This window comes from Tachysurus fulvidraco, chromosome 7 (assembly GCF_022655615.1).
Source record: "Tachysurus fulvidraco isolate hzauxx_2018 chromosome 7, HZAU_PFXX_2.0, whole genome shotgun sequence".
Taxonomy (NCBI): Eukaryota; Metazoa; Chordata; class Actinopteri; order Siluriformes; family Bagridae; genus Tachysurus; species Tachysurus fulvidraco.
Genome location: NC_062524.1, coordinates 10,380,206 through 10,405,016, shown reverse-complemented (window position 1 = coordinate 10,405,016; position 24,811 = coordinate 10,380,206). Strand labels below are relative to the sequence as shown.

General features: G+C 40.4%; 1 protein-coding gene and 10 non-coding genes across 12 annotated transcripts; 5 read left to right on the top strand and 6 right to left on the bottom strand.

Moving 5' to 3' along the window:
* Positions 1 to 509: 509 nt before the first annotated feature.
* trnae-cuc lies at positions 510 to 581 on the top strand. Its single transcript has one exon. It is a non-coding gene; the product is annotated as a tRNA-Glu (tRNA).
* An 86-nt stretch (positions 582 to 667) lies between these two features.
* On the bottom strand, positions 668 to 756 carry trnay-gua. The gene is given in 2 exon segments: positions 668 to 703; positions 720 to 756. It is a non-coding gene; the product is annotated as a tRNA-Tyr (tRNA).
* A 2,467-nt stretch (positions 757 to 3,223) lies between these two features.
* On the top strand, positions 3,224 to 3,295 carry trnae-cuc. The gene has a single exon. It is a non-coding gene; the product is annotated as a tRNA-Glu (tRNA).
* Positions 3,296 to 3,380: 85 nt separating this feature from the next.
* Positions 3,381 to 3,469, bottom strand: trnay-gua. The gene is given in 2 exon segments: positions 3,381 to 3,416; positions 3,433 to 3,469. It is a non-coding gene; the product is annotated as a tRNA-Tyr (tRNA).
* A 2,468-nt stretch (positions 3,470 to 5,937) lies between these two features.
* On the top strand, positions 5,938 to 6,009 carry trnae-cuc. The gene has a single exon. It is a non-coding gene; the product is annotated as a tRNA-Glu (tRNA).
* Positions 6,010 to 6,094: 85 nt separating this feature from the next.
* On the bottom strand, positions 6,095 to 6,183 carry trnay-gua. Its single transcript is given in 2 exon segments — positions 6,095 to 6,130; positions 6,147 to 6,183. It is a non-coding gene; the product is annotated as a tRNA-Tyr (tRNA).
* A 3,176-nt stretch (positions 6,184 to 9,359) lies between these two features.
* Positions 9,360 to 9,431, top strand: trnae-cuc. The gene has a single exon. It is a non-coding gene; the product is annotated as a tRNA-Glu (tRNA).
* Positions 9,432 to 9,516: 85 nt separating this feature from the next.
* On the bottom strand, positions 9,517 to 9,605 carry trnay-gua. Its single transcript is given in 2 exon segments — positions 9,517 to 9,552; positions 9,569 to 9,605. It is a non-coding gene; the product is annotated as a tRNA-Tyr (tRNA).
* A 2,468-nt stretch (positions 9,606 to 12,073) lies between these two features.
* Positions 12,074 to 12,145, top strand: trnae-cuc. The gene has a single exon. It is a non-coding gene; the product is annotated as a tRNA-Glu (tRNA).
* An 85-nt stretch (positions 12,146 to 12,230) lies between these two features.
* trnay-gua lies at positions 12,231 to 12,319 on the bottom strand. The gene is given in 2 exon segments: positions 12,231 to 12,266; positions 12,283 to 12,319. It is a non-coding gene; the product is annotated as a tRNA-Tyr (tRNA).
* A 1,340-nt stretch (positions 12,320 to 13,659) lies between these two features.
* serinc2 (serine incorporator 2) lies at positions 13,660 to 24,502 on the bottom strand. 2 transcript variants are annotated; one of them, XM_027143972.2, is made up of 10 exons: positions 24,044 to 24,502; positions 23,339 to 23,500; positions 21,976 to 22,163; positions 21,631 to 21,710; positions 21,388 to 21,525; positions 18,476 to 18,645; positions 18,035 to 18,125; positions 17,016 to 17,172; positions 15,682 to 15,897; positions 13,660 to 14,502 (listed from the first exon to the last, which is right to left on the bottom strand). In XM_027143972.2, exons 1-10 carry the CDS (start codon positions 24,080 to 24,082, stop codon positions 14,364 to 14,366), a joined length of 1,380 nt encoding a protein of 459 aa, XP_026999773.1. In that variant the 5' UTR covers positions 24,083 to 24,502; the 3' UTR covers positions 13,660 to 14,363. The 2 variants fall into 2 exon arrangements, with proteins under 2 accessions (XP_026999773.1, XP_026999774.1); XM_027143973.2 differs by having other exon boundaries at positions 24,158 to 24,176.
* Between the last annotated feature and the right edge of the window lie 309 nt (positions 24,503 to 24,811).

The window sequence follows — 24,811 nt, the reverse complement described above, 5'->3', positions numbered from 1 at the left end:
GTCAATAACCTTCAAATGCGAACATTTTTGTTGATCCATGCACATACCTGTTCTCGTGTAGACCAGAATGGTGAGCTACAGGAATACTGCAGCCCGCTTGGTTCGCCAGCTCATCGCCAAGCAATATGCACACACAATCACATACTCGTGAATACCTAAAGGCAAATAGTCTTAGCTAATCCACCTACTGGAATGGATTTGATAAGCAATAGGAAACCGGAGAACCTGGAGGGAAACCACTTGGACACACCGGGTGTACAAGCACGGAAACTCCACACAGACTGCAAACTGGTGACCCTGCAGCTGTGAGGTGGGACCGCTTTAAAACCTTTTGATACAGGCTGTACAGACATTTTGTCCATCTTATAACGAAGTAGATGAACTTTTGTTCAGCCAGGTATTAGGTTTATGGTTAGAGATAGGCCTAACACTAAACGGAAATTCGCCACTGGAGGCCCTCAAGGTTACTCTGCCCAGCCACTCGAGACCCGCACCATGGACCGTCTATGTCCCTGGTGGTCTAGTGGCTAGGATTCGGCGCTCTCACCGCCGCGGCCCGGGTTCGATTCCCGGTCAGGGAAGCCTGGTGTTTTGTACCACTTTACGGAGTGTAGAAAGCTGTGTCAAAAGCCTTATAATAACCTTCATGAAACGCTGTCAAAAACCTTCCTTCGAGCCGGATTTGAACCAGCGACCTAAGGATATCCGTTTGTAAGCACCTACAGTCCTCCGCTCTACCAACTGAGCTATCGAAGGCAGATCAAGGGTAGTCCTGTCTTCAGCGACCTTGCAATCGGGAGCCCTGACGATTTGTAGTTCCTGTTTGCATGAACCATGTCGTGCAGCGATTTCAGGGAGTGCTGGACCATACAGCACTGGGGCCTGTAAAAGTTTTTGGCGATGCTGGTCCTTCAACTTTGCAATTTTGTTCGTTTCCAATGTGAAGGTCAATAACCTTCAAATGCGAACATTTTTGTGGATTGCTGCACATCACAGCTAGTTCATAGGATGCACATACCTGTTCTAGTGTAGACCAGAATGGTGAGCTACAGACATTTTGTCCATCATATAACGAATTAGTTGAAATTGTGTTCAGCCAGGACTTAGGATTATGGTTAGGGATAGGCCTAACCCTAAACCAAAATTTGCCACTGACGATTTGTAGTTCCCATTTGCTTTTTATGAACCACGTTGTGCAGTGACTTCAGGGAGCGCTGGACTATTTAGCACTGGGGCCTGTAAAAGTTTTTGGCGATGCTGGTCCTTCAACTTTGCAATTTTGTTTGTTTCCAATGTGAGGGTCAATAACATTCAAATGTGAACATTTTGTGGATTGCTGCATGTCACAGCTAGTTCATAGGATGCACATACCTGTTCTAGTGTAGACCAGAATGTTGAGCTACAGACATTTTGTCCATCATATAACAAATTAGTTGAAATTGTGTTCAGCCAGGCCTTAGGATTATGGTTAGGGATAGGCCTAACCCTAAACCAAAATTTGCCACTGACGATTTGTAGTTCCCATTTGCTTTTTATGAACCACGTTGTGTAGTGACTTCAGGGAGCGCTGGACTATTTAGCACTGGGGCCTGTAAAAGTTTTTGGCGATGCTGGTCCTTCAACTTTGCAATTTTGTTCGTTTCCAATGTGAAGGTCAATAACCTTCAAATGCGAACATTTTTGTGGATTGCTGCACATCACAGCTAGTTCATAGGATGCACATACCTGTTCTAGTGTAGACCAGAATGGTGAGCTACAGACATTTTGTCCATCATATAACGAATTAGTTGAAATTGTGTTCAGCCAGGACTTAGGATTATGGTTAGGGATAGGCCTAACCCTAAACCAAAATTTGCCACTGACGATTTGTAGTTCCCATTTGCTTTTTATGAACCACGTTGTGCAGTGACTTCAGGGAGCGCTGGACTATTTAGCACTGGGGCCTGTAAAAGTTTTTGGCGATGCTGGTCCTTCAACTTTGCAATTTTGTTCGTTTCCAATGTGAGGGTCAATAACATTCAAATGCGAACATTTTTGTGGATTGCTGCACGTCACAGCTAGTTCATAGGATGCACATACCTGTTCTAGTGTAGACCAGAATGGTGAGCTACAGACATTTTGTCCATCATATAACGAATTAGTTGAAATTGTGTTCAGCCAGGACTTAGGATTATGGTTAGGGATAGGCCTAACCCTAAACCAAAATTTGCCACTGACGATTTGTAGTTCCCATTTGCTTTTTATGAACCACGTTGTGCAGTGACTTCAGGGAGCGCTGGACTATTTAGCACTGGGGCCTGTAAAAGTTTTTGGCAATGCTGGTCCTTCAACTTTGCAATTTTGTTTGTTTCCAATGTGAGGGTCAATAACATTCAAATGTGAACATTTTGTGGATTGCTGCATGTCACAGCTAGTTCATAGGATGCACATACCTGTTCTAGTGTAGACCAGAATGTTGAGCTACAGACATTTTGTCCATCACATAACGAATTAGTTGAAATTGTGTTCAGCCAGGCCTTAGGATTATGGTTAGGGAGAGGCCTAACCCTAAACCAAAATTTTCCACTGATGTTTTGTAGTTCCCGTTTGCTCTTTATGAACCACGTTGTGCAGTGAATTCAGGGAGCGCTGGACCATTTAGCACTGGGGCCTGTAAAAGGTTTTGGCGATGCTGGACCTTCAACTTTGCAATTATGTTTGTTTCCAATGTGAGAGTCAATAACCTTCAAATGCGAACATTTTTGTTGATCCATGCACATACCTGTTCTCGTGTAGACCAGAATGGTGAGCTACAGGAATACTGTAGCCCGCTTGGTTCGCCAGCTCATCGCCAAGCAATATGCACACACAATCACATACTCGTGAATACCTAAAGGCAAATAGTCTTAGCTAATCCACCTACGGGAATGGATTTGATAAGCAATAGGAAACCGAAGAACCTGGAGGGAAACCACTTGGACACACCGGGTGTACAATCACGGAAACTCCACACAGACTGCAAACTGGTGACCCTGCAGCTGTGAGGTGGGACCGCTTTAAAACCTTTTGATACAGGCTGTACAGACATTTTGTCCATCTTATAACGAAGTAGATGAACTTTTGTTCAGCCAGGTATTAGGTTTATGGTTAGAGATAGGCCTAACACTAAACGGAAATTCGCCACTGGAGGCCCTCAAGGGTACTCTGCCCAGCCACTCGAGACCCACACCATGGACCGTCTCTGTCCCTGGTGGTCTAGTGGCTAGGATTCGGCGCTCTCACCGCCGCGGCCCGGGTTCGATTCCCGGTCAGGGAAGCCTGGTGTTTTGTACCACTTTACGGAGTGTAGAAAGCTGTGTCAAAAGCCTTAAAACAACCTTATGAAACGCTGTCAAAAACCTTCCTTCGAGCCGGATTTGAACCAGCGACCTAAGGATATCCGTTTGTAAGCACCTACAGTCCTCCGCTCTACCAACTGAGCTATCGAAGGCAGATCAAGGGTAGTCCTGTCTTCAGCGACCTTGCAATCGGGAGCCCTGACGATTTGTAGTTCCTGTTTGCATGAACCATGTCGTGCAGCGATTTCAGGGAGTGCTGGACCATACAGCACTGGGGCCTGTAAAAGTTTTTGGCCATGCTGGTCCTTCAACTTTGCAATTTTGTTCGTTTCCAATGTGAAGGTCAATAACCTTCAAATGCGAACATTTTTGTGGATTGCTGCACATCACAGCTAGTTCATAGGATGCACATACCTGTTCTAGTGTAGACCAGAATGGTGAGCTACAGACATTTTGTCCATCATATAACGAATTAGTTGAAATTGTGTTCAGCCAGGACTTAGGATTATGGTTAGGGATAGGCCTAACCCTAAACCAAAATTTGCCACTGACGATTTGTAGTTCCCATTTGCTTTTTATGAACCACGTTGTGCAGTGACTTCAGGGAGCGCTGGACTATTTAGCACTGGGGCCTGTAAAAGTTTTTGGCGATGCTGGTCCTTCAACTTTGCAATTTTGTTCGTTTCCAATGTGAGGGTCAATAACATTCAAATGCGAACATTTTTGTGGATTGCTGCACGTCACAGCTAGTTCATAGGATGCACATACCTGTTCTAGTGTAGACCAGAATGGTGAGCTACAGACATTTTGTCCATCATATAACGAATTAGTTGAAATTGTGTTCAGCCAGGACTTAGGATTATGGTTAGGGATAGGCCTAACCCTAAACCAAAATTTGCCACTGACGATTTGTAGTTCCCATTTGCTTTTTATGAACCACGTTGTGTAGTGACTTCAGGGAGCGCTGGACTATTTAGCACTGGGGCCTGTAAAAGTTTTTGGCGATGCTGGTCCTTCAACTTTGCAATTTTGTTCGTTTCCAATGTGAAGGTCAATAATCTTCAAATGCGAACATTTTTGTGGATTGCTGCACATCACAGCTAGTTCATAGGATGCACATACCTGTTCTAGTGTAGACCAGAATGGTGAGCTACAGACATTTTGTCCATCATATAACGAATTAGTTGAAATTGTGTTCAGCCAGGACTTAGGATTATGGTTAGGGATAGGCCTAACCCTAAACCAAAATTTGCCACTGACGATTTGTAGTTCCCATTTGCTTTTTATGAACCACGTTGTGCAGTGACTTCAGGGAGCGCTGGACTATTTAGCACTGGGGCCTGTAAAAGTTTTTGGCGATGCTGGTCCTTCAACTTTGCAATTTTGTTCGTTTCCAATGTGAGGGTCAATAACATTCAAATGCGAACATTTTTGTGGATTGCTGCACGTCACAGCTAGTTCATAGGATGCACATACCTGTTCTAGTGTAGACCAGAATGGTGAGCTACAGACATTTTGTCCATCATATAACGAATTAGTTGAAATTGTGTTCAGCCAGGACTTAGGATTATGGTTAGGGATAGGCCTAACCCTAAACCAAAATTTGCCACTGACGATTTGTAGTTCCCATTTGCTTTTTATGAACCACGTTGTGCAGTGACTTCAGGGAGCGCTGGACTATTTAGCACTGGGGCCTGTAAAAGTTTTTGGCGATGCTGGTCCTTCAACTTTGCAATTTTGTTTGTTTCCAATGTGAGGGTCAATAACATTCAAATGTGAACATTTTGTGGATTGCTGCATGTCACAGCTAGTTCATAGGATGCACATACCTGTTCTAGTGTAGACCAGAATGTTGAGCTACAGACATTTTGTCCATCACATAACGAATTAGTTGAAATTGTGTTCAGCCAGGCCTTAGGATTATGGTTAGGGAGAGGCCTAACCCTAAACCAAAATTTTCCACTGATGTTTTGTAGTTCCCGTTTGCTCTTTATGAACCACGTTGTGCAGTGAATTCAGGGAGCGCTGGACCATTTAGCACTGGGGCCTGTAAAAGGTTTTGGCGATGCTGGACCTTCAACTTTGCAATTATGTTTGTTTCCAATGTGAGAGTCAATAACCTTCAAATGCGAACATTTTTGTTGATCCATGCACATACCTGTTCTCGTGTAGACCAGAATGGTGAGCTACAGGAATACTGCAGCCCGCTTGGTTCGCCAGCTCATCGCCAAGCAATATGCACACACAATCACATACTCGTGAATACCTAAAGGCAAATAGTCTTAGCTAATCCACCTACTGGAATGGATTTGATAAGCAATAGGAAACCGGAGAACCTGGAGGGAAACCACTTGGACACACCGGGTGTACAAGCACGGAAACTCCACACAGACTGCAAACTGGTGACCCTGCAGCTGTGAGGTGGGACCGCTTTAAAACCTTTTGATACAGGCTGTACAGACATTTTGTCCATCTTATAACGAAGTAGATGAACTTTTGTTCAGCCAGGTATTAGGTTTATGGTTAGAGATAGGCCTAACACTAAACGGAAATTCGCCACTGGAGGCCCTCAAGGGTACTCTGCCCAGCCACTCGAGACCCACACCATGGACCGTCTCTGTCCCTGGTGGTCTAGTGGCTAGGATTCGGCGCTCTCACCGCCGCGGCCCGGGTTCGATTCCCGGTCAGGGAAGCCTGGTGTTTTGTACCACTTTACGGAGTGTAGAAAGCTGTGTCAAAAGCCTTAAAACAACCTTATGAAACGCTGTCAAAAACCTTCCTTCGAGCCGGATTTGAACCAGCGACCTAAGGATATCCGTTTGTAAGCACCTACAGTCCTCCGCTCTACCAACTGAGCTATCGAAGGCAGATCAAGGGTAGTCCTGTCTTCAGCGACCTTGCAATCGGGAGCCCTGACGATTTGTAGTTCCTGTTTGCATGAACCATGTCGTGCAGCGATTTCAGGGAGTGCTGGACCATACAGCACTGGGGCCTGTAAAAGTTTTTGGCGATGCTGGTCCTTCAACTTTGCAATTTTGTTCGTTTCCAATGTGAAGGTCAATAACCTTCAAATGCGAACATTTTTGTGGATTGCTGCACATCACAGCTAGTTCATAGGATGCACATACCTGTTCTAGTGTAGACCAGAATGGTGAGCTACAGACATTTTGTCCATCATATAACGAATTAGTTGAAATTGTGTTCAGCCAGGACTTAGGATTATGGTTAGGGATAGGCCTAACCCTAAACCAAAATTTGCCACTGACGATTTGTAGTTCCCATTTGCTTTTTATGAACCACGTTGTGCAGTGACTTCAGGGAGCGCTGGACTATTTAGCACTGGGGCCTGTAAAAGTTTTTGGCGATGCTGGTCCTTCAACTTTGCAATTTTGTTCGTTTCCAATGTGAGGGTCAATAACATTCAAATGCGAACATTTTTGTGGATTGCTGCACGTCACAGCTAGTTCATAGGATGCACATACCTGTTCTAGTGTAGACCAGAATGGTGAGCTACAGACATTTTGTCCATCATATAACGAATTAGTTGAAATTGTGTTCAGCCAGGACTTAGGATTATGGTTAGGGATAGGCCTAACCCTAAACCAAAATTTGCCACTGACGATTTGTAGTTCCCATTTGCTTTTTATGAACCACGTTGTGTAGTGACTTCAGGGAGCGCTGGACTATTTAGCACTGGGGCCTGTAAAAGTTTTTGGCGATGCTGGTCCTTCAACTTTGCAATTTTGTTCGTTTCCAATGTGAAGGTCAATAATCTTCAAATGCGAACATTTTTGTGGATTGCTGCACATCACAGCTAGTTCATAGGATGCACATACCTGTTCTAGTGTAGACCAGAATGGTGAGCTACAGACATTTTGTCCATCATATAACGAATTAGTTGAAATTGTGTTCAGCCAGGACTTAGGATTATGGTTAGGGATAGGCCTAACCCTAAACCAAAATTTGCCACTGACGATTTGTAGTTCCCATTTGCTTTTTATGAACCACGTTGTGCAGTGACTTCAGGGAGCGCTGGACTATTTAGCACTGGGGCCTGTAAAAGTTTTTGGCGATGCTGGTCCTTCAACTTTGCAATTTTGTTCGTTTCCAATGTGAGGGTCAATAACATTCAAATGCGAACATTTTTGTGGATTGCTGCACGTCACAGCTAGTTCATAGGATGCACATACCTGTTCTAGTGTAGACCAGAATGGTGAGCTACAGACATTTTGTCCATCATATAACGAATTAGTTGAAATTGTGTTCAGCCAGGACTTAGGATTATGGTTAGGGATAGGCCTAACCCTAAACCAAAATTTGCCACTGACGATTTGTAGTTCCCATTTGCTTTTTATGAACCACGTTGTGTAGTGACTTCAGGGAGCGCTGGACTATTTAGCACTGGGGCCTGTAAAAGTTTTTGGCGATGCTGGTCCTTCAACTTTGCAATTTTGTTCGTTTCCAATGTGAAGGTCAATAATCTTCAAATGCGAACATTTTTGTGGATTGCTGCACATCACAGCTAGTTCATAGGATGCACATACCTGTTCTAGTGTAGACCAGAATGGTGAGCTACAGACATTTTGTCCATCATATAACGAATTAGTTGAAATTGTGTTCAGCCAGGACTTAGGATTATGGTTAGGGATAGGCCTAACCCTAAACCAAAATTTGCCACTGACGATTTGTAGTTCCCATTTGCTTTTTATGAACCACGTTGTGCAGTGACTTCAGGGAGCGCTGGACTATTTAGCACTGGGGCCTGTAAAAGTTTTTGGCGATGCTGGTCCTTCAACTTTGCAATTTTGTTCGTTTCCAATGTGAGGGTCAATAACATTCAAATGCGAACATTTTTGTGGATTGCTGCACGTCACAGCTAGTTCATAGGATGCACATACCTGTTCTAGTGTAGACCAGAATGGTGAGCTACAGACATTTTGTCCATCATATAACGAATTAGTTGAAATTGTGTTCAGCCAGGACTTAGGATTATGGTTAGGGATAGGCCTAACCCTAAACCAAAATTTGCCACTGACGATTTGTAGTTCCCATTTGCTTTTTATGAACCACGTTGTGCAGTGACTTCAGGGAGCGCTGGACTATTTAGCACTGGGGCCTGTAAAAGTTTTTGGCGATGCTGGTCCTTCAACTTTGCAATTTTGTTTGTTTCCAATGTGAGGGTCAATAACATTCAAATGTGAACATTTTGTGGATTGCTGCATGTCACAGCTAGTTCATAGGATGCACATACCTGTTCTAGTGTAGACCAGAATGTTGAGCTACAGACATTTTGTCCATCACATAACGAATTAGTTGAAATTGTGTTCAGCCAGGCCTTAGGATTATGGTTAGGGAGAGGCCTAACCCTAAACCAAAATTTTCCACTGATGTTTTGTAGTTCCCGTTTGCTCTTTATGAACCACGTTGTGCAGTGAATTCAGGGAGCGCTGGACCATTTAGCACTGGGGCCTGTAAAAGGTTTTGGCGATGCTGGACCTTCAACTTTGCAATTATGTTTGTTTCCAATGTGAGAGTCAATAACCTTCAAATGCGAACATTTTTGTTGATCCATGCACATACCTGTTCTCGTGTAGACCAGAATGGTGAGCTACAGGAATACTGCAGCCCGCTTGGTTCGCCAGCTCATCGCCAAGCAATATGCACACACAATCACATACTCGTGAATACCTAAAGGCAAATAGTCTTAGCTAATCCACCTACTGGAATGGATTTGATAAGCAATAGGAAACCGAAGAACCTGGAGGGAAACCACTTGGACACACCGGGTGTACAAGCACGGAAACTCCACACAGACTGCAAACTGGTGACCCTGCAGCTGTGAGGTGGGACCGCTTTAAAACCTTTTGATACAGGCTGTACAGACATTTTGTCCATCTTATAACGAAGTAGATGAACTTTTGTTCAGCCAGGTATTAGGTTTATGGTTAGAGATAGGCCTAACACTAAACGGAAATTCGCCACTGGAGGCCCTCAAGGGTACTCTGCCCAGCCACTCGAGACCCACACCATGGACCGTCTCTGTCCCTGGTGGTCTAGTGGCTAGGATTCGGCGCTCTCACCGCCGCGGCCCGGGTTCGATTCCCGGTCAGGGAAGCCTGGTGTTTTGTACCACTTTACGGAGTGTAGAAAGCTGTGTCAAAAGCCTTATAATAACCTTATGAAACGCTGTCAAAAACCTTCCTTCGAGCCGGATTTGAACCAGCGACCTAAGGATATCCGTTTGTAAGCACCTACAGTCCTCCGCTCTACCAACTGAGCTATCGAAGGCAGATCAAGGGTAGTCCTGTCTTCAGCGACCTTGCAATCGGGAGCCCTGACGATTTGTAGTTCCTGTTTGCATGAACCATGTCGTGCAGCGATTTCAGGGAGTGCTGGACCATACAGCACTGGGGCCTGTAAAAGTTTTTGGCGATGCTGGTCCTTCAACTTTGCAATTTTGTTCGTTTCCAATGTGAAGGTCAATAACCTTCAAATGCGAACATTTTTGTGGATTGCTGCACATCACAGCTAGTTCATAGGATGCACATACCTGTTCTAGTGTAGACCAGAATGGTGAGCTACAGACATTTTGTCCATCATATAACGAATTAGTTGAAATTGTGTTCAGCCAGGACTTAGGATTATGGTTAGGGATAGGCCTAACCCTAAACCAAAATTTGCCACTGACGATTTGTAGTTCCCATTTGCTTTTTATGAACCACGTTGTGCAGTGACTTCAGGGAGCGCTGGACTATTTAGCACTGGGGCCTGTAAAAGTTTTTGGCGATGCTGGTCCTTCAACTTTGCAATTTTGTTCGTTTCCAATGTGAGGGTCAATAACATTCAAATGCGAACATTTTTGTGGATTGCTGCACGTCACAGCTAGTTCATAGGATGCACATACCTGTTCTAGTGTAGACCAGAATGGTGAGCTACAGACATTTTGTCCATCATATAACGAATTAGTTGAAATTGTGTTCAGCCAGGACTTAGGATTATGGTTAGGGATAGGCCTAACCCTAAACCAAAATTTGCCACTGACGATTTGTAGTTCCCATTTGCTTTTTATGAACCACGTTGTGTAGTGACTTCAGGGAGCGCTGGACTATTTAGCACTGGGGCCTGTAAAAGTTTTTGGCGATGCTGGTCCTTCAACTTTGCAATTTTGTTCGTTTCCAATGTGAAGGTCAATAATCTTCAAATGCGAACATTTTTGTGGATTGCTGCACATCACAGCTAGTTCATAGGATGCACATACCTGTTCTAGTGTAGACCAGAATGGTGAGCTACAGACATTTTGTCCATCATATAACGAATTAGTTGAAATTGTGTTCAGCCAGGACTTAGGATTATGGTTAGGGATAGGCCTAACCCTAAACCAAAATTTGCCACTGACGATTTGTAGTTCCCATTTGCTTTTTATGAACCACGTTGTGCAGTGACTTCAGGGAGCGCTGGACTATTTAGCACTGGGGCCTGTAAAAGTTTTTGGCGATGCTGGTCCTTCAACTTTGCAATTTTGTTCGTTTCCAATGTGAGGGTCAATAACATTCAAATGCGAACATTTTTGTGGATTGCTGCACGTCACAGCTAGTTCATAGGATGCACATACCTGTTCTAGTGTAGACCAGAATGGTGAGCTACAGACATTTTGTCCATCATATAACGAATTAGTTGAAATTGTGTTCAGCCAGGACTTAGGATTATGGTTAGGGATAGGCCTAACCCTAAACCAAAATTTGCCACTGACGATTTGTAGTTCCCATTTGCTTTTTATGAACCACGTTGTGCAGTGACTTCAGGGAGCGCTGGACTATTTAGCACTGGGGCCTGTAAAAGTTTTTGGCAATGCTGGTCCTTCAACTTTGCAATTTTGTTTGTTTCCAATGTGAGGGTCAATAACATTCAAATGTGAACATTTTGTGGATTGCTGCATGTCACAGCTAGTTCATAGGATGCACATACCTGTTCTAGTGTAGACCAGAATGTTGAGCTACAGACATTTTGTCCATCACATAACGAATTAGTTGAAATTGTGTTCAGCCAGGCCTTAGGATTATGGTTAGGGAGAGGCCTAACCCTAAACCAAAATTTTCCACTGATGTTTTGTAGTTCCCGTTTGCTCTTTATGAACCACGTTGTGCAGTGAATTCAGGGAGCGCTGGACCATTTAGCACTGGGGCCTGTAAAAGGTTTTGGCGATGCTGGACCTTCAACTTTGCAATTATGTTTGTTTCCAATGTGAGAGTCAATAACCTTCAAATGCGAACATTTTTGTTGATCCATGCACATACCTGTTCTCGTGTAGACCAGAATGGTGAGCTACAGGAATACTGTAGCCCGCTTGGTTCGCCAGCTCATCGCCAAGCAATATGCACACACAATCACATACTCGTGAATACCTAAAGGCAAATAGTCTTAGCTAATCCACCTACTGGAATGGATTTGATAAGCAATAGGAAACCGAAGAACCTGGAGGGAAACCACTTGGACACACCGGGTGTACAAGCACGGAAACTCCACACAGACTGCAAACTGGTGACCCTGCAGCTGTGAGGTGGGACCGCTTTAAAACCTTTTGATACAGGCTGTACAGACATTTTGTCCATCTTATAACGAAGTAGATGAACTTTTGTTCAGCCAGGTATTAGGTTTATGGTTAGAGATAGGCCTAACACTAAACGGAAATTCGCCACTGGAGGCCCTCAAGGTTACTCTGCCCAGCCACTCGAGACCCACACCATGGACCGTCTCTGTCCCTGGTGGTCTAGTGGCTAGGATTCGGCGCTCTCACCGCCGCGGCCCGGGTTCGATTCCCGGTCAGGGAAGCCTGGTGTTTTGTACCACTTTACGGAGTGTAGAAAGCTGTGTCAAAAGCCTTATAATAACCTTATGAAACGCTGTCAAAAACCTTCCTTCGAGCCGGATTTGAACCAGCGACCTAAGGATATCCGTTTGTAAGCACCTACAGTCCTCCGCTCTACCAACTGAGCTATCGAAGGCAGATCAAGGGTAGTCCTGTCTTCAGCGACCTTGCAATCGGGAGCCCTGACGATTTGTAGTTCCTGTTTGCATGAACCATGTCGTGCAGCGATTTCAGGGAGTGCTGGACCATACAGCACTGGGGCCTGTAAAAGTTTTTGGCGATGCTGGTCCTTCAACTTTGCAATTTTGTTCGTTTCCAATGTGAAGGTCAATAACCTTCAAATGCGAACATTTTTGTGGATTGCTGCACATCACAGCTAGTTCATAGGATGCACATACCTGTTCTAGTGTAGACCAGAATGGTGAGCTACAGACATTTTGTCCATCATATAACGAATTAGTTGAAATTGTGTTCAGCCAGGACTTAGGATTATGGTTAGGGATAGGCCTAACCCTAAACCAAAATTTGCCACTGACGATTTGTAGTTCCCATTTGCTTTTTATGAACCACGTTGTGCAGTGACTTCAGGGAGCGCTGGACTATTTAGCACTGGGGCCTGTAAAAGTTTTTGGCGATGCTGGTCCTTCAACTTTGCAATTTTGTTTGTTTCCAATGTGAGGGTCAATAACCTTCAAATGCGAACATTTTTGTTGATCCATGCACATACCTGTTCTCGTGTAGACCAGAATGGTGAGCTACAGGAATACTGCAGCCCGCTTGGTTCGCCAGCTCATCGCCAAGCAATATGCACACACAATCACATACTCGTGAATACCTAAAGGCAAATAGTCTTAGCTAATCCACCTACTGGAATGGATTTGATAAGCAATAGGAAACCAGAGAACCTGGAGGGAAACCACTTGGACACACCGGGTGTACAAGCACGGAAACTCCAAACAGACTGCAAACTGGTGACCCTGCAGCTGTGAGGTGGGACCGCTTTAAAACCTTTTGATACAGTCTGTACAGACATTTTGTCCATCTTATAACGAAGTAGATGAACTTTTGTTCAGCCAGGCATTAGGATTATGGTTAGGGATAGGCCTAACGCTAAATGGAAATTCCCCACCGGAGGCCCTCGAGGTTACTCTGCCCAGCCACTCGAGGCCCACACCATGGACCGTCTCTCCCTGGTGGTCTAGTGGCTAGGATTTGGCGTTCTCTCCGCTGCGGCCCGGGTTCGATTCCCGGTCAGGGAAGCCTGCTGTTTTGTACTGCTTTACGCGTGTGTAGGAGCTGTGTCAAAAGCCTTTTAATAACCTTCTTGAAAGGCTGTCAAAAGCCTTCCTTCAAGGTGGATTTGAACCAGTGTTGCACACTCTCACGCACATTCTCACATTAACTCCCTTACAACCTACTTACCTTACACACACAATTTCACCTATTTGGAAAAAAAAAAAAAAATAAGACAAAATGTACAGCAAAAATCTTTTTTATATTTTGTGCAGGACAGCATGTAAAGTACAAGTAAAATCAGTTCCTTCCAAGATCAACATTCAATATAAAAGCTTCCTCTTTGGTCAAATTGTACTACAAAAAAAAATCAGAGAGATTTTATTAATACAGTATAGCAGGCCTGAGCTGACATTACTGAGCAGGGTGAAAATGAAAACAGCATAACTGGTTGAGCTCATACATGCTATAATTCCAGATTGTTTGTGTATTAACAATCAAATTTTCCTTCTCTGAGCTTAATACACTATAATACTACTACTACTACTACTAATAATAATAATAATATTAAAAGAGTTTTAGAGTTAAGTGAAGATTAGACATCACATTTGAGACAAGAGAGGAAATCCATTTATTGATAATGCCTTCCCTGGATTTTTCTTTGTATGCATTTTCCCACTGTCCTAGATAAAATCTCAAGTTATTATACAAAACAGAATTTGTTGTGAGAAATTAGCCTGCCATCAGAAAGGAAGTCTATAGTGTACAGTCTATGTCATTTAGAATCAGATTATGTTCAAATAATTATAATGTATAGTTATTAATTTCCTTCATAGAAACTTATTATTCCTTAAACTTTTAACAGCTACAGAGATGCTAGGTGTGAGTATGAGTTTAGCTTGTGGATAAGGCCAAACAGACTTGCAGTGGAATGATTTCTTTGCTGCCTAGCTGAAGTCTCGGTTGGTGAGGATCAGAGGAGCCACAAGAGTCCAGAGGTACAGTGCCAAGCCTAGCCAACTCGAGCTGATCTTCACCCACACTGTAGGCATTGTGCTCTGCATGGCCTTGTAGTCTGTGTCAGGCCTTTCAAAAAGATTAAAAAAAAAAAAAAAAAAGAGAGACATAAGAGAAATTAAAAAAAAAAAAAAAAAAAAAAAAAGAGAGAGACATCTACATTTATACTGTTACTTCATTTTAATATAAGAATTATTTTCAATCTTCAATCTTATTGTATCAAATTTCAATCTTTATTTTCTTATTTCTACATCTACTTGTAATTGCTTCATTTTACAAGTCAAATGTTGCTGCTTGCTACTAAACCCATTAAGCAGTAAAGTCAATGTTACAGATTTAACTGTAATGTGGCCATGATGCTTGATCTAAAGAAAACATTACTTTATATTTACTGTTAAATGGTATCCAGCATGATATTGCACCAACTCACAAAGCAAAAGTCGTTTTAAACTGATTTTATGAACATTGGGTTCATTGATCTTCAGTGAACTTCCCAGTAGTAGAACACCTTTAGAATGTGATAGAATAGCAGATTCACAGGAATCTCAAAAGAATGTTTCCAACATCTGAATCCATGCCACAATGAATTGAGCATGGTTTGTGAGCAAAGGGAGGCTCTTCCCTATACGAGAGTAGTGCTTGGTCACTTTCAAAATCATTGCCATGTCCACAGTTAGCTTCCAGAAAACTGAATGTACATCTGGGAGTACTGCTTTGTTCAAAGTTCTATTTATGCCCATGACTTCCCTTCACTAGGTTTTAGTGTAAAATAAGTTCCCACCGGGAACCTACATAACATATGGAGTCTAATCTAAATTTGTTTATGGTGATGAACAGCAAAAAAGATTGTGGACTCTTGTTTCAATATCAGTAAATTTAGGCCCTACAAGCAGCATTGTGTGATATGCTCTGAGAAACAGAACTACAGCTCTGTCATTTTCTTTACCTCTCTCAGGGTTACTGTGCAGATTAACAATCTGAGGCAATTCTGGACAGGTTTCCAGTGGTACCAGTTATGGCTTCAAGCAAGCTAATGCTTCTTGTAGTGTTTATATTCAAAAACCTGTAGTGTTTATGTACCTCTACACATACAAGGTGTTTCTCTGTTTTTAGTATACTGTATGTGCTTTATTGAATAACAAGGACCTACTGGAAGGCAAAACATTTCTTTCAGCCCATAAAAGACAGGAGTTTTTTTTATTTATTTTCATATACTTAGCTAAACATTTAGAGTAATTTGATACTCACTGATACCAGTTGGTGAGGGTCATCATGATGTAAAGAGAAGCAAGAATGAGGCAGAAGTGGAAGAAAGAGTAACTATAGCTCACTCCTTCCTCTTCATTATCCACAGCACGTTTCACTCCATCCTCCCCGACTTGTGCCTCATTGTCCAGCGCCAACTCCTGCCTCTCCTCTGTCTGCATCAACTTATTCACCTGAGAGTTATTGGATGATCGGATACTGCAAGAAATGTGTTGAAGGTTAAAATAATAAATGTGCAAATTTCATTTCAAATGTCCTAACCTTTGTGACCATCCATTAACCACTGGCTCTACAAAACCTCCAGTATTAAACTTCTAATGACTGATTTTAATAGGTATTTGCTTTTGTGGTTCTCACAGATTCCCCATTTACACTCCATTTTTTGTAGGTCCTGTCCCTACTTCATCACTGGTTTGTTAACTAAAGGCGTTCCCATGTTTTGTGTTAGATCTTCATTTGGTTGCCTCTGTATACCCTGTTGTTCTCATGGCTTTCATCACAAGTTTTATTAAGCATGTGTCTTTATGTCCAAGCCTAGTGACCTTTGGCTCTTTATCTCATATATTGATTAAAGATTGCTCTGTTAACTATGTTTAACCAGCATTTTGTCCCCTGCAATGAAAATGTATGCGGATTCTTGTGTCCTGCAACATTCGCTTACAAATTACAGAAGTCTTTCCAACAAACAAAAACCAAAACAAATGCATGAACATGGCACTTTTTTCAGACCACAAAACAAAATCAATATTTGACCAGCGTCATGGTATCCATGGTGACAAAGCCGCAATCCTGGGTTATGAGTTGTTTTCTTTAAATGAGCTTATTCCTTTAAATGTATGATGTCCAAAGTTAAAGAACATATTGCAAAAGTTAAACAAAAGGTCAGTTATTTCCGAACATTAACAGTTTTCACAGAATAAGTGAATTTTTGTACATAAAAGACTTTTCTGCCCTCTTTTGTTCCCATGTGCATGCATCTGTTTCCTGATACTTCTTCTTACACATCCAGAAATCCATCTTAAGTCCCCCCAGCCCCCATAATTAATTCAAGTTCTTGTGAGGGTGCATGCTAAAAATTTAAAGTATTAAAATAAAAAGTCTTGCTAAAATTTTGGTTAAGCAACAAATTAAATGTAGACATTATGCTCAAAATACTACTACTATTTATTATGTTACTATGGATTTTATTAAACAGGCATTTAAATTTTACATTTGTAAACCAACTTGCTAACCATTTTGAGTGGGTTATAATTTTTTTTTTTTGGCAAGAATTTACACTTAATGCTTCAAATTTAAAGCTTCTAAAACATGCTCACCTGGCATACAGTGTGCAAAAAAGGAAGATGACCAATCCCACAATTCCTTGCGCATCCCACCACTGGACTTGCCCAAGGGGGATGGTGGGAGATGGGGTGGCGGTGGTGGTGGGGGTATTGGTAACCAGATTTAGCAGGCTGGGGTTGCATTTCCGGTCTAAGGCAAGAAAAGACATAGCTTCATGAGAAATTTAGACCAAATTTAACGAAAATTTTAAATGATCCAAAATTAAAATTAATATATATTTTTAAAAGTTTAAACAATTCCCAAAAAATAAACTTATTTACTCTGCCCAGTCACTGCACATCCAAAATAGCTCTAAGCCCATTACTGTCTGCTTAGTAACAAACATTAGCATTTGAATTTGTAGGGCAGAATGGTAATTTATTTCACTTTTACACCCCTTCTTTGTAATAAATGTATTATTTAATATATGTATTCAACACAAAACAACAGTCTATATATGTACAGTTTATTCAAGTCATAAGACACATTTTCATAGCTGTTTCTGTTGGTGTCAATTTAAGTAATTATGATTTGTTCTTAAAATTTATACAAAAAAACCCAAAACAAAACAAAAAAAACCAAAACAAAAAAAAAAACTAATCAGATTGTCCTACAACTTTGAAGAACCTACTGTAGGTTTCTGCAGGGGTACCACCAGCAGACACAACTGTGGGTTCACGACCACAGCCAATATTCCATAACCAAATGGAAGTTCGTAAATTGCCAATCTTAATGATATGGGTTAACATACTTATCAGTTACATATAATCATACTATTAATTCACTAATTCACCAAATTATTGAACTGCACACTCATTAATGATGCCTAAAAACATTAAGCACCTGCTTCATCCAATTCCTGTGCCCCTACCTCAAGGCTATCACTTTTCATTATTCAGTTTTTGTTTGCAATTAAAATAATCTTAAAGTTATGTTATTGTCAAAGTGTTTGTATTTCAATAACACACCATATAATAAAATGCAACAAATGTGTTGTGCAAGTGAGACTTACTGGGGTTGTTGCTCATAGCAGACCAGGTGAGATACATGGTATACAGAGAGATGAGAGAGGACTGCAGCAGTCCTGAGCCAGGCTGAGCATCCTTTACACGCATGCAAAAAAAAACATGAAATATGAATACTATCACAAACACATGGCGATTATATCAAACCGTACACAACAGCAGAGAGTGCATACTAAGCTACTGCTATCTAAAAGGCTTTTCTATAGACAAGTTGTTTCTGGGATGCACTGTTATTAGAAAATATCCTATTTGAGGTGGTTGGAGAATCTCTTCTGCTTAAAGTCTGACCACATCGCACTGCCACAGAACTGTTTGTTTTCCTACAACAGCATGATCCATTGTGTTTCCCAAATCGCTTGTTTATAAAGCATGTTGATACAAATGTTAATCTTTTTATGAGACAGAGAACTTAAGGGAGAGAGAACTACCTGTACTTTTGGTAGAATTGAGACCACAGACACTATGATGCAGAAGATAAAGTTCAGGCTGATGAATACTTTGTGTTCAGCACAGTCATCCGGCTGGGTGTAGTACACATAGGACAGCACCATCGCAACAAACGCACATGCATAGAGAACACAAGTGAAGAACAACAGAGCTGTAGGAAGAAAAGAAGAACAACTTCACTGTTTGTAACTTTTGGCACAACAATAAGACATGACAATTTTAGAATAACACATTATTACTTTATTTATTCATCACACTGAGTAGTTAAGTATAAAAATAAAGTATTCCCACTGGGTAATGCTTCACCATGTGAATCATCATAATCCTATGGCTGGACATTCAGAGAAGGAGTCAATGAATTGACTAATGGTCCGTTTTTTTTGGTAGAGCATTTGCAGGGATGTACACAATTGATGTGTGCTATGCCAGGAGTGTCAACCTGTAAACCCTCTAGTCAACACAAAGTCATCTCTTTCCATAATAACAGTCTCTTCTAAAGAACTTGCATATGTCAATTTAAAGAGGCATACAAGATTTTTGTAGGAGTCCTCAAGAATCTTACCAAAAAGGGACTGTATTCATGCCAACACAACAGTTATAATGCTTAAAAGAGCCATTTAATCAACCCATCAAAAATATTACCCAGAGGGTTTTTTTTTTTTTTTTTTACAAACACAGGGAATGTAATCTACAACTATTGTTGTATAGTCTCTATGGTGCTTTCCCTGTTTTCCCAGAGATATCTTGAATGTCCTCTGAAAACAATATCAGAAGGAACCTTCACACAGCAAAACTAATTTTTATATTAATATTTAAAATTAATATGTAAATATTAAATTAATATTTAAAGAGCTTAGTGGTATTAGTTTATTTATGAAATGCTCATGAATGACCCTGTGAAGTAAACTTTTATTCCACAGAAAATATGTACTTGGGTAAGTTTATTAATTGATGTTTTAATTGTTTTTTTATTTTTATTATTTTTAGTTTTATATTACATATTTAAGCATAAACATATCATGATACTAAGGATCACACAAGTTATGCAAAATAAGCATGCAAAAATGCGCAAACCAATCCAAGTGCTCACACACATTTACATGTTTGAATCTTAGTTCAGAAAGCTGTGTTGATCACAATAACTGTACAGTACACTGCATTAAGCTCCTAGGTAAGGGTTTGCCCACACACACACATTTGACTTGAATCAGGTCACTCTTGACTACAGCATCCAACAAAAATGTCCTGTCCCAATTAACCCAGCCCTATAATCACGAGAGCCTCATTCTAAGACACGTGAATTGAACAGATCTTTCTGAACTGCTATTCATCCTGTCACAAGCAGGCACTTTGTGGAAAGTGCAATTTGCTCATTATGGATAAATACACATTTTATTTTCTATTAATTTTTTATTTCTGTAAAGCTGCTTTGAGAAAATGTATATTGTTAAACAAACTAACATTAAACTTTTCTGCATTCTGCATGTGTGATTGCAGATGCCCATGACTGCCTATTGTCACTTTGATTGAAAAGGGTGAGAGAGTAACGCCAACCCTCTAGAGATCTAGAACTAGAGAGCACTTTTGCTCTCAAGAGACTAAGCCATGGATGACTGTGGCTGTGGTCACAATTCAAACTCAAAAACTGCTGTGTTTTTCCATCCAAAGTTACTGCTCATGCACAAAATGGCCTCAGATAACCAGTGTTGTATAAAGTACTAGAAAGCAATACTTGAGTAAAAGTACAAGAATCGTACTAGAAAAAGACTTTGGTAGAAGTGAAAGTTACCTTTTAGAATATTACTCAAGTTAAAGTCTTAAAGTATCTGATATTTACTTTACTTAAGTATCAAAAGTCATTTTATGATATTTAATGTGCTTAAGTATTTGAAATAAAAGTAAAATTTCAGTGATTTTCGGGAGGCATAAGAGCGGGGGCGGTTCTAGGATTTCATCTTTAGGGGGTTTTAACCCTCAGTGAGAATTTAAAACAAGAAGAGTTTTATATTATATATTATATGACTACATAGTAAGCCAAAAGTTATGGTATTATTTAAAATGGCAAAAGTGGACACCAAAATTTTATGCATGATGTAATGAGGCCAGTATTGAATCAAATCAGTTCATGTACGTGTGCATTCTAATAAAAAAAGAAATTATTAAAATGAATAAAATTAATAAAATATATTCACAAAACAAAGACCAAATCAATCAATGTTATTTTTATTTAGTATTGAATGGATTGTTTGCATTAATATTTTGTTTGTGCTATCAACTTTGGTAATAAGAATAGACATTTCACTGCTTTTGGTTGCCGTATTTGCAGCTTTCAGCTGATTAACGTTATAAATAAATGCCTCCAACTCTGACTGCGCGTGCTCGCTGCGTGTGCCTGTGCTTCTCCGTAGAGCGTGCGTACGTGCGTAATGCAATCTAGGAGCAGTGATTCGCAAAACCTCCCTTATTGCAGTCGCACACATTTCTTCTGCTTTTATTTTGTAGTAACGAGTAACGAAGACGCTTAGTGGAAATATAACGGAGTAAAAGTATACAATTTATCTAGGAAATGTAGTGGAGTAAAAGTGAAAGTTAACATAAATTTAAATAGCGAAGTAAAGTACAGATACATGAAATTTCTACTTAAGTACAGTAACTAAGTATTTGTACTTCGTTACATTACAACACTGATAACAACTATTTATGGTAATGGCTGGTGGTGGCAAAGGGGTGCAGATATCGAAGAGCTGTTATGAGATCCATGACCTGACACAATGTGAAAGCTTTTATTCTGGGTCAGTAAGGGGTGTGGTTTGCGGGGCCTGCTCAAGCACCAGCTGCATATTTATGGTGAAGCTGGAGAGATGAAGTGTCAGTACTTGGTGGATGATCTTACCTGCATACCAGCACTTTCCGTTGCCATTCTCAGCATTTTCCAACCAGTTCTGGTTCCATGTGTGAGCAAAGTCCACCAGTAAAATCAGCTGCATTAGGATGAAGATAAAGGAACCAACCACACCAAAATAGTACCACACTGGAAGAACAAACTGCACTTTGTTAAATTCTGTTTGTGAATGTGAATGCATTTTATTCAATGGATAAAAATCTTTTTAAATTTGTTAAACTGAAAGAGTTGTACCTGTGTTAAATGTGCCATCTGGAATGTAGAAAGCTCCTACAGTTATTCCAACCAGTATCAGGAATTTAAAGAACCAGAATCTGAAGCACACACAACAAACATGAATTAACATGGAATAATGCATGCAAGTACATTACAAAAACACAGATTTTTCTCAAAAGCAAATTTGACTACGATTAGACTGCAGAAGCATTATTTAAATTGAAATATATTGTAATACTGCAATATACTGGAATATTGTAAACTGGCTCATGGCAGTTATTTGGATTCTCAAAACAAACAATGATTAATTAGTTTGACATATACACATTATTGTGCAATCCATAATAAAACTGAGCAACATACCCATTCTGAATGGAGGCCCTTGGATCCTTGCTGCTACGCACTCGGATCATGATGATGGAGAAGAGGAAAAAAAAGCAGGCCAGAGAAAAACACATCCTGTACACCGATTTATAGCCGACAAATACGTCACAATTTACCTTTCCTTCAAAGCCAGGTATGGACATGCCGTTTTCACAAAATCCAGGGATCTGTAGAATATAAGCGGTGATCAGGATTAAAACAATAGTACACCACACCTAAAGGCTTTTTATGGTTTTACTTTTTAAGGTTTTTTGCATGCACGTGTGTGGGTGTGTGTCTGTCCATCCCTCAGAGATTGTTAGTGCAGGGTTGTTCAATCTAATGCAAAACAAGCTGGTGTAGGTGAAAGTTTTCATTCCAACCAGGCAGAAACCAGGCCTGAATCTACTGAAAGCTAAGATCAGCTGATTAAACAGGTGGAATCAGGCATGGCTCCTGCTTGACTAGAATGAAAACCTGCACCAATACAGGTCCGAATCTACTGAAAGCTAAGATCAGCTGATTAAACAGGTGGAATCAGGCATGGCTCCTGATTCCACCTGTTTAATCAGCTGATCTTAGCTTTCAGTAGATTCGGGCCTGGTTTCTGCTTGGTTGGAATGAAAACCTGCACCCATACAGGCCCTTTGCACATAATACTGGGCACCCCTGAGTTAGCAGGATAACAGAAAAAACAATAGGTGATTTTTTAGGGTTTATACGAGTTATAATTGTAGATAAACAGCAGATCCAACAAGGGTCAAGATAACAGAAGGATCAAATGTCTAAAAGCTTTCCTTTAATGGTAAATATTATAAATTATAAATATAAAATTAGTTAGAAACTTGAAAATAGACCTATGTATTACTGTTTAATAATAATAATAATAATAATAATAATAATAATAATAATAATAAAAAATACAGTTCCATAGTCCTCTTTGATCCTTGGTTTACTGTCTGTGCCAATTTTCTATGCATTTTCTCTCCCCAGGTTTCTCCAGCAGGTTCTTGGCAATTCTAAATTAACCCAAATATTAATGATGTGTAATAATGTGTAAATGTGTGCATGGTCCCCTGTGGTGGACTAGCATTCGATCTTGCTTAAATTCTCAGCACATACCCAGTAAATCTGGGACAGGCTCCAGGTCTATTATGATCCTGATGAAAGGGCCTCTATATGGAGAGTTACTGAAGATGAATGAAGTAATATAAATGTGATTATTGTTATTATTATTATTAGCACCAGTAGTAGTATCTACACCCCAGCAGCCCATGTCAGACAGTTTTTATTTAACAGATATCACACATATTTCCTGGTATGCTTAGAAATAAAGATAAAATAAATAATTAAGTGTGTGTACCTTTTCCAAGTAAGACTCCATTCCAGGCAGGATCATGATGATGGACACAATTGTGCCAAGCAGTAGGAAGAAGGAGAAAGCCAGGCGAGTGATGGTGGAGTTGTAAGTGGAGGGGCAACATCCCGATAACAGGCATGGAGCAGAACCACACAAACAAGATGCCTACAAGAGATAAAAATGACCAAATAATTCATTAATTTGCCTAAATATGTTTAGTTATTCACACTAAAGTGCACTATGGGAAATGGTCTAGCTTTAAAGACAACTCTCACCAACTCAGTTCATGTGACACGAAAATGGTTTATAGAAAGGTTTACCCATTAGAGCTATCCATGAGATTTCTGCTGTTGCAAATGAAGATATTTTGACAAATAATACCTTATGGTTAGCCTTTTTTGTGGAAACTACGTCACGGTCATATGCCATGCTGTAAATCAGAGCTAACTCCAAATGAAGCTTTATTCAAACATTGAACGCTTTTATCTTTTCTGACTTGACCCAAAGACACATTGTGTTTAAAAAGTGTGGACAAAAGAAGAGAAGAAAAAAAATAATAAGACGTCGGCATAAATGCGTTCATGGAACGTTAGCGAACCCGGAAAAACAGTGAGTTAGTCATAGAAATCATCATGAAAACTAAAGCTAACAACTATCCTCCGTGGTATACCTTACAAAATGTTCAAAACAAAACAAAAAAATACTTACGCAGTTTGCCAGAGAGCACAAAGCCATACAAGCGCCCATTTTAAATGCGTCAAACAGATCAGCTGTAAAGTGCGGAAGTTTTCTCGTTTCAAGAAGAGGTGAAGTAATACTCACCGAGGTGGAAGTGATTGGTCAGGAAGACTAAGCGCTTTCAACTGGACCAATCAGATCTTAATGCGCTTAACATACGCAAACCGAAAGTTCCCAAATGTACAATATTTTAATTTCTTACTAGTACAGATGATGTACTAGTAAGAACCGGTCCTGGAAAATTTGTTTGTATCTGTATTGGCTTCTTGTGAGTCTTTTCATCGACAAGCCCTCAACGCACATTCCCATATTATTACATCTTTATGAGAAGTTACATTTTTTAAAGAGTTTAGCAACTAAATATGTGCTTAAAAAAGAAGTTATGACAGTCCTTGCTAATGTTAACTCAAGTTAGCATGGTGACGTTAGTTTAATTCACCATAAGAATCAGAATCAGGTTTATTGCCAGGGGCTGTAGTGTCTACATGTACAGGAATTTGTCTTGGTGTATTTGTGCATAATAATAATAGAGAAGAAGCATAAATATAGGAAACACAGGTTATGAAATAAATTATTATTCTTATTCTTATTCTTATTATTATTGTGTATAAACATAATTTACAAAAAAAACAAGCAATTGGATGTAAACAAAAATAGAGACATGAATGGTACACTAATGAGGATGTGCAAAGTGGCCAGTGCAAATACACAATTAAAAATGTTACACATAGTACAACT